This window comes from Ammospiza caudacuta, chromosome 1, assembly GCF_027887145.1.
Source record: "Ammospiza caudacuta isolate bAmmCau1 chromosome 1, bAmmCau1.pri, whole genome shotgun sequence".
Taxonomy (NCBI): Eukaryota; Metazoa; Chordata; class Aves; order Passeriformes; family Passerellidae; genus Ammospiza; species Ammospiza caudacuta.
The window spans coordinates 109857246-109866412 of record NC_080593.1 but is presented as its reverse complement, the minus strand read 5'-3'; the positions used below and the strand labels follow the sequence as shown (position 1 = coordinate 109866412).

General features: G+C 50.5%; 1 protein-coding gene across 1 annotated transcript in view; it reads left to right on the top strand.

Moving 5' to 3' along the window:
• The first annotated feature begins 1572 nt into the window (after positions 1-1572).
• Positions 1573-9167, top strand: part of CDH2 (cadherin 2) — a 115106-nt gene continuing 107511 nt past the window's right edge. Inside the window, exon 1 of the mRNA XM_058802602.1 lies at positions 1573-1972. Coding sequence (XP_058658585.1) covers positions 1898-1972 — 75 coding nt within the window. The 5' untranslated portion in view covers positions 1573-1897. The remainder of the gene's footprint in view (positions 1973-9167) is intronic.

Here is a 9167-nt window from a genome sequence, read left to right as displayed (position 1 = left end):
TGGCGTCTGGCTCGGCCGGTGCCCGGGCTCGGCTCTGCCCCGCGGAGGCGGCGGGCGGCGCGGCTCCGGCTGCCGGGCACGGGCGGGCGGCAGCGCATCCCCGCCGCGGCTCCGGGGCCTGCAGCGCCTCTGCCTCTGCCCTGCCTTGGGTGCGCAGCTGCATCGCAGCTCGCCAGTGACCGCTACTTTCAATTCCCAGGCTAATGAAATCAGCATCGTAAAAGCACGTACTTACCCCGCCTTTCCCCGACAAAAACACAAAGGCAAATCCGCTGTTTCCTTTCAAAACATTGAGCATGACGGCTTGCGTTATTTTCTAAAGGAGGGAGGGCGTTGGGAAGAGTGTTTTTCTTGCAAGTTCGGGTGTAAAGATGCTTTAAAATTAATAATGCACCATTTTGAATGAACGCTTCATGGGACTGCTAGGGGTCATACGAATACCTACGAAGCCTCCCCTTACTATGTCCCAGGATGAAAGCTCTGATGCATAGACACAAAACAACTTTGCCGACTGGGCGAGCGAAAATCCGTGCCAGCTCGGCAAATAACCCAGCACTTGGTACTTGCTTCTCTAACTGTTCGCTCAGCCGCACTCCCCAGCTCCGTTTCGCACGCTGACATTTCTGGACCGGCGGACTGCGGACCCAACCAAGCTTTGGAAAACATTAGCTAATAAAATTCAGCAGGTAGTTTAGAAAAAGAAATATGGAATGAGGGGGACGGAAGGTGGCTAAAGGAAAAAAAAAAAAAAAAAAAAAAAAAAGGAATAAAAAAGAGGAAAGCTAAGCAGTAACAGCTGAGCGGAACTTGCCGAGCTGCCAGCACCGGGCAGGGCCGTCCCACGGCCCCCGGGCTGGGCACCAGCGGCGCCCCCGCAGCTTCTCATTGCACCGACTGTGCCCTACCGGGCACGGCGGGGACGGGTTTTTCCTTCCCCAGAAAGTTCTCGCCCCCCAAACCATTGCAGTACACCAAGTGTGTTTGAATTTATTTCTTTCCACCGCTCTGTAGCTGTTGGCGTTGCGGGGTCATCGGGTGCTGCCGCCTGCCCCACCGCCCCCAGCGCCCGCTCTCCGGGGACCGAGGAGGGGCAGCACCATTCGCAGGCACAGCGGCGAATTTCCCCGGCGCTCACTGTGCCGTGCCGCTCCCATTGGCCGTGCGGCCGGCAGGGAGCGACGGGAGGCGGAGAGGGAGCTGCCAGCAGCAGACAGGCAGGCAGGCACCGGGCGAGCGCGTAGACAGGCGCACGGCAGGCAGAGGCTGCTGGGGTATTGTTATCATTGTGCTTCGGCGGAGAGCTTTGCCTGCAGGGGGAGGGGTGGAGGGAGGAGAAGAAAGAGGGAGAGAGAAAGTGCGGGGCGAGCATGCAGCAGGGCTGGGGCCGGCGAAGCGGCGGAGCTGGCGTGCCTGGGCTGAGGCGCTGAGAGGAGCCGCCTGCCCGAGCTCGCTGGGGGGCACCGGCGGGAGGAGCGAGGCGGGCACAATCCAGGCGTGGGGAAGGCTGCCAGCCGAAAGGAGCCGCCGCCGCACCGGCCTCGCAGCAGCAGCAGCGACTACTTCTTTCTTATCTCCCAGCCTTTGTTTGCCCATCCTCCTCCTCCTCTTCCCTGCCCACCCTCTGCACCGCGGAGGGGGCTCGGCCCAGAGACAAGCAGGCTGACCCACAGCTGAGTTTCACCCATCCTCCGCCCCCCGCGCTCTCTCTCTCCGCTGCATCGCTGCCCATGAGCTAGAGCGGCAGCCGGCTTCGGCAGGCGGGGGCAGACGCCGACCGCAGCTCCCGGCAGCTGCCGCTGCCCGACCCTCCCCGCCGCTCCCCTCGCCCCGCTCCGCGGGCTCCAGCCGCGCTCCGGAACTGCTGGGGGCCGCCCTGCCGCCGCCCCTCCTCGCCTCCATGTGCCGGGTAGCGGGAGCGCCGCCGCGGATCCTGCCGCCGCTGGCGCTGATGCTGCTGGCGGCCCTGCAGCAGGTAAGCACCGCCGGCGGGGAGCGGGCCGGGCTGCGGCTCTTTGTTCCCCCGCGGGCGGCGATGCCCGGGGAAGGCGGGAGAGCCGGGGGGAGAAGGGGGGGGGGGGGTAGAGCAGGCAGGCTGCCCTTCGTTGTGGGGGTCTCGGGGAGGGTGTAGGGGAAAGCGGCCCCGCTGCCAGGGTGCCCCGGGGTGGCTCGTGGCCGCTCGTGCAGAGCCACCTGCTCGGGGCAGCCCCGCCACCGGGCTCCGCGCCGCGGGGAGAGAGAGAGAGAGAGGGGGGAGCTCCTGCCCGGGGCCGGCTGAGAGGGAGAGACTGGTCCCGAGACGCGGGAGGTGATATGGGGGCACTGATCTCCCCTCATTCTCGGGAGAGCAGGTGCCGCGGGACGTGGGGGGGAGCTGGCTGGTACCCATGCGCCTGGCAGCACCACGGGAGCGCGGCCCCGCCGCGGGCGCGGGGGACAAACTACCGGAGTGGGGGACGGAGCGAACATTCCCCTCTCCGTCCCGCGTGATGAAGGGCTGGCTGTGGAGCCAGAGAGGTGCGGGGCAGAGAACAACCCCCGCATCTTGGCTATCCCCAGCTCTCTCGCCCGCTAATCCTTTCTCCGGGAAGAATTTAATCAGCCTCCGCCTGGGCGCTGGGCTTCCCCACCCCCTGCCGCTAACGGGAATTTCCACTGGGACGGGCTCGGGCCCCGAAGTGTTTAATTTATTATTATGAAAGTCCTGCTGCTGCCTCCCCCCGGCGGCCTTGCCGGGCGCTCCGGGCGGCTGACTGACGGGGTCCCGGGCAGGTGGTCGCGGAGCAGCGCCGGCACCGCTAGCCGCGGTGCGCTCCAGGGGGTGCAGAAAGTAGAGGTCTGGGGCGAGATGGGAGTCACCGGGATGGTGTGGGGAGGACGGGGAGACGAAAAAAGGGATCCCGTTGGGGCAGCAGGGGCAGTGTCCGCGGGGTGATGGTTGGAGTCCCCTCGGGCGGCGAGGAGTGTGCGGAGCGGCAGTGGAGCCGGGGCACCCGGTGGGTTCCCCGTTCGTTTTGTGCTCGCTGAGCTCGTATCCGGCGCTGCGCCGGGGGTGGAGAGGGCGGTAAGTCCGAGGGACAGATGGCGCAGATCATCGCCTCTTAATGGTATTTACGATTGGGGCATTTCTGTCGGGCCGGGGAGCGGGTTGAGGCGAGGCCGGGGTGCCGGGGCGGGCAGGGCGCCCTCCCGCCGCGCCCGCAGCGGCTGGCGCAGGGCCGGGGGGGCGGCAGGCGCAGCCACTGTCCATGGTGCGGCCCCGCTGCCTCCGCCGCACCGGGGCGGGAGGAGCCCGCCCGGCCTCCGGCTCCTCTCCGCTTCTCCGTGTCTCTGACGCTCCTGTCCCCTCACGGGGTCCCCGGGCAGTTGAGTCCTTCACGCAGTTTCTGAGGAGCTCTCAGGGGCTGACGATTTGCGCCAGGCGAGGGAGGTGCTGAAACGCCGCTCCACGGCAGCCGGGCATTTTCCCTTGAGCCCTAGGAGGACGCGCCGGGTGGCTGGCGCGACACGGGAGCGTCCGGCTGAGCGTGAGCGGCTGCGTGTGATAGCAGACACCCTGTTCAGAAACTTGTGTGTGCCACTTACCGGCTGTTGTTGTGTTGGGTTGGTTTTTTCGTGTGTGTTTTTTTTTTAAGTCCTTATGTGCTGTTTACTGTATGTGCTTTCAGTTCTGTTTAGTCTTCCTATCTCAATAAATCTTTAAAGCACAAAATCTGCAGTAAGCTTTTATTGCATCTTCTTTTTTTTTTTTTTTTCTCCTTACCCAAGGCAGGTTTGAAATTGAAGCACAGGCTATGAATTAAGGACAGGAACTAGCCGTGTTGCTTTTATATATCACTCAGTGTCACTGGCACGTTATGGTTGGGGAATCCAATTTCCCCCTTGTTTGGGTATCCATTAAATCAGGTTAGGGTTGATTTTTAATAGCGTGTAACAAAATTGGAACTTGAGTATGAAATCAGATTTACAGACCTGTATCTGTACCGCACTTTCATTTTAAGAGCTCTTTTTTTCCTTCTCCCTTCTTCCATCATGCATACTGCAAGAACCTGCACCAGCTAGGTGCATTGCTAACTTTTTCCCCTGTTGTCACACCTCCTACTTTTGGTTTGTAGGAGGTTATTTGTATCAGGTTCTTCTGAAATGTTGAATCTTTTCACTCAGTTTTTCCTCTCTGCAACATGGCATCTGTCTACCTTTATTTTCTAGAGTATTAATCAGTTTGTTAGTGGTATAGAAAAGCTGTCATTATGGAATTACTTGAAAAATTGTAACTGGAACCAGATTTTAAGGGCAGATCTGTGGATGTTGTTTGTGTACAGGAAATACAGCTTGAGTTTTGGCAGTGTGTAACCTGCACAAGAAGGAGAGGAATGAAAACTGCACTCTGTTTTGCTGGTTAGCATATCAGTATGAGTCTGGAAGTATTACATGAAAAAAATTCTGACAGAAGATAGGATGAAAGGAGTGAATCTTGTTTTTCTGACTAAATCAACAATTCCAATCCAATGACGGAATGGGAAAGCCAGTATGAGTTTACTATTAGAAATAAACTGGAACACAAATTAGAAATGAAGTGCTCAAAAAGGAAATATGTTTCTTTAAATATAAGCTGATTGAATCACTACATGGATGTTGTCTGTTTCTAAATCAAAAGCAAGTAAACAATAAAGCAGGTTTTGGAGGCTTTTGAGCTTAGGTGACTGGTTTGAATTTGAATTATGATGACAGAGGACATAAGTTATTACCCTCTGCAGGCAATTTTGGTCTTACTCCAGGCCTTAGCAAATGTATCCAGGTGATAAAGCTACTACCCTAAATGACACTCCTGTTAAGCTGCCTCAGCTGAGAATCCAGCAATGGCATTTCTTGCTAGTTCTGCCCCTGCAGTAATTACCCCCAGCAGCAGTAGTCTCTGGCAGATTTGGGGTGAGGAATATTAATGTAGTTTTGTGCAGAAACAAGCAAGATCTCCTATTGGGGGTAAATCTTCTGTGTCTCGCAATATACCTGTTTCTTAGACTTACTTTTTTTTTATCTGTATAAGCATGAGTTTTACAGTGTCTCTGATAAATTACTCCATTAACAGACACCAACACCATTCAAAGTACACTGATTGTAGTGAATTGAAGGCATTTTGTGACACATTCATAAGCCCCTGACCAGAGTAGTTATGTAAGCTTTTTCAGTGTAGATCTTCATGGTCTGGTTTTGTTTTGTCTTCAAAGATTCCATTGGAAAAGTTAAATGTGGCAGGGTATTGCAGCAGAGAGCTCTCCAATCCTTGTCTCTCTTGTCTAAGTGATAGTAGTAACACTGACACATCCTCAAAATTCAGATAATTGCAGAGCTAAATTTCCTTAGATATTAAACTGAATATATTATTTAAATATATTTTGTTAAAATACTTTTTTTAAAAACTCCTTTTTACATCTATTATAGGACAGATAAGGTTGTGTAATTCAGTGAGTTTTTTTAATTTAAGTCATTGGTTGACAGAACAGGAGATAATCAGAATTTTTTTAATAAGCAAAATTATCTGGACAGATATTCTAGCAAGCTCAGAAATATATACTCTGCTTATGTACCAGAGGGCATATATTCTTATGCTGTTGATCTATGTATTTTTAATAAATGTGTGTTTTCGAGAGAGCCTTTGTCATAGTTTGACACTGGCACAATGCCAGCACCCCCATGAAAATACTCTCTCCCTGGTGTCTGCTGTGAGATGTGACCAGGAATAAGCAAAGCAGGCTCTTACTTAGGAATAAAGAAAATTTTATTTACTAAACTACAAGGGAAAGGAAAAAAAAACACACACAAGGAAAATTAAAATTTCACAAAAACATTTTCCTCCTCCCCCCACCAAATTTCTAATACAATACATCTCCCAAATCACCAACTCTTGGTCCAGCACCACCCTTTAGAATACTCAATCCTCAGTTCACCAGGAGGAGGAGTCCTTCTTTGTGCCATGGGCTTCTTGTCACACGTAGCACTGCCCGGAGATCATTTGCCATGGTGACATCTTCCTTCCATGCCCAGTACTCTCACCACTGTGCATGGACCAGGGCTGCTTCCAGGATTCCTTTTAAGGATGCCTTCTCTCCTTCCAAAAAGGCACAGTCTCAACTTTGGGATATCTGTCCCCCCCATGTTTTTTGCACTCCCTGGGGCCGAGGGGTGCCCACACTGAACCCTCCTGGTTCTGAGGCATTGCCCCCCCTGAAAGCAGTCTCTGTATCACAAGGAAACAGTCCATGGCTATACAAAAAAAAAAAAAGAGTCCAGCAAAAAATGCTGCTCCTCCATTCTCCCTCAACATCTCTCCCTCTCTGCCCAGACCTTCATCACTCTTCTAGGAAGGGTTAATGTTCTTTAAAGTTTTCATTGTGCACAAAGGGGTTGAAAGCTCCCACAAGCGGCTGGACTCTTCTCAGCCCTGCTGCCGCACATGTTTATTGAGTTTCAAGGTAACTCCCAAGCTCTGTCTCCCAGAAGGTGGGGGGAGGGAATACCTCTCAGTAGTTCTTCCATGCTTCCACCCTTGGGCCCCTCAGGGTCAGGCCCATCTCTCCCAGGCCGCGTGGCTTTCCTCTCCCCCTGCCCAGCTGTGGGGAGGAATCAAACTCTCTCCCGCTGGAAATCCAAAGAGAACCTTCCAGGGGGGAGCCCTGCTTTTAACCCTGTGTGTTCTCAGAGGCGGATCCAAATCTCAGTGGCCAAACCAGGTGCCAACATTAAAATCTGAGCACCCATTGGTTTGACAACAACCTCCCAGAAAACCTGTTCCATGTTAAACCACCACAGCCTTCTACTGCTCTCTCTCTTCCACGGTAGTACTGCTACCTAGGCATGCAGCTCAGTGTACTGAAAAGATGAATGTATAGTTTTGATACCAGCTTTTAAAATATTTACCAAAATTATCATATTTTTGAGCTACATTGAGTCAAGAATGTGTAATTCAAAAACTTCCTGTTATTTTCCTTTCTGTTTCTAGAAGTTGAAGGACTTCCTAGAAACATCATTGGACAAACCCTGTCATGTTCTATCTTACTTGGTTTCACTGATGCTTTTATATCAATAATGTATTTTATTACTTCTTTTAATAACTGAGCACTAACACATGAGACAGTTTAGTTGTGACAGAACTGCATGTTTATATTTAAAAATAGCTTGAGGAAGCTGTGAGTAAAGTTATTTTTACTCAATACAGACAGTATTGTGTAAGGGACTTGTCATGTGGTGAGGAAGAGGAATTTTTGAATGGCTTTTCCTGCTTAACAAAATCATTTACCAGTTAAACTCTGTTTTTCATTGGTTTTGTAAGTGTTTTTTTAGGTTAACAAAAAAGTTCAGAAAGCTTGCAATAGTTTCAGTAGTCAGCAGCATTCCCATTAGAATGAGAGCGTAACTTACCTCAAACAATGTACACACACAAAGCACAAGTCTATTCCCAAAGGCTGTGCAATCTCTAATGTTCCCTGGATTTTTTTATTTTAAATTCTTGTTATAGAGGGTCTCAGGATGAAAGCTGGGAACCCATAGTGGCCTTATGGAGTAGCCTGTGTGCTTCCATTAACCCAGTAGCACCAGTTGTGTGTAAGGTTCAGTGAGACAGATTACAGAATAAGCTGATGATCCAATAAGGATCATCGAGTCCAGCTCCTGGCCGTGCACAGCACCATCCCCAAGAGTCTCACCATGTGCCTGAGAGCATTGTCCAAAATTTGGATGGAGAATAATGAAGGCAAAAAGAATACTTGACATCCTTTGCAGGAGCAGTGGTAAAGGACTTCTCACCTGCCACAGACTGAGACTCTCTCGTTGGCCAACAGTGGCATACAGTGAGGTGAATCCTGAGAGGAAAGAAACATGAACATTATTGCAGGATGAGTTCAAGGAAGATCTGTATTTTCCTCAAGTGCATTTGTAGTTTGTGAGTGAGCTGAGAGGGACCTTTTTCACCTGGGTGTTGAACCATGTTGCTGTTCACCTTGAGAGGTATATAATCCAAGTGTGCATGATTCATCATTTGATTTGATCCTGCACTTCTTGCTGAAAGATCATGGGAGCTCTGTCTGAATAAAGAAGGGAAATTAGGCTTTCTATTTTTAAATGACTTATGAAAACAGATACAGTATCGGCAGCTTCCAAGATGGAAGGTGATTCGCTGCCAGATCTTTTCAGCATTTCACTTAAAGTATTTGGTTTTAGTCATTATTCGTATATTTAATTAAATACCATGTTTCCAAAAAGTGTAGGAATGGCACAAACTGAAAACAGTAGGCTGAGATCAGTTACTCTTCCGTGGGAGGGTGGTAAGGCAGTGGAGCCAGTTGCCCAGAGAAGCTGTAGATGCCCCATCCCTGGAAGTGTTCAAGGCCAGGTTGGGTGGGGCTTTGAGCAAGTCTCACTGGCTTAGTGGAAGGTGTCCCTGCCCATGGGCAGGAAGGGTGGAAATAGATGACTTACCCCCCTTTGGTGGTTTAAGCCAAGTTACTTTAAGCCAGATAGTAGCATTCAAATTGTGTATTCTCTTAATTTGGGAAGGTGTTTGAGAGCTCTAAGTGTTGGTTTAAGAAATTGGATTTTCTGATCTAAAATCTTGTGGTTCACAAAGTAGAGCAGTGATTAGAAGCGAAGATGGCGTAACGAAAGCCCTTTCTGCTGTAACTGAATGACCTCTGGGAGGATGTGGCCTGGCACCCATTTGGGAGCTTTTGGCTTCCAGAACAACTTGAATGAAAGGCACTTTTCTTTCTCTCTGGTTGTACTCTATGGTTGAAAACAAATTGTACTTGACTACTTTTGCTGAAGTACTGAGTACTGTGAGAGTATAAACTGTTGGCAGCTTTGTTTGCAGCAAAGTTGGGGATTTGAGAGAGTTGCTGAGCATTTTGAATTCTAGTATCTAAAGCTTTTCAAAGATGTTTCTATCATCCAGGGTATCTTTCTTTTGCCTTATGACAGTAAATAGAAAGTAGTTACTAAATAATACCACCTCGTACAGCATATCCCATTGTGTCAGGTAATGTCTATACACAAAACTAAAAATGGACAGAACAATCTCTAGTTTTTAGAGTTCTCTAGAACCTAAGTTGCAAGTGAGTATTGGGTATCATCCTGGCTTTTAAATTAATGAAGAAACACCCAGTCTTTAAACAGTC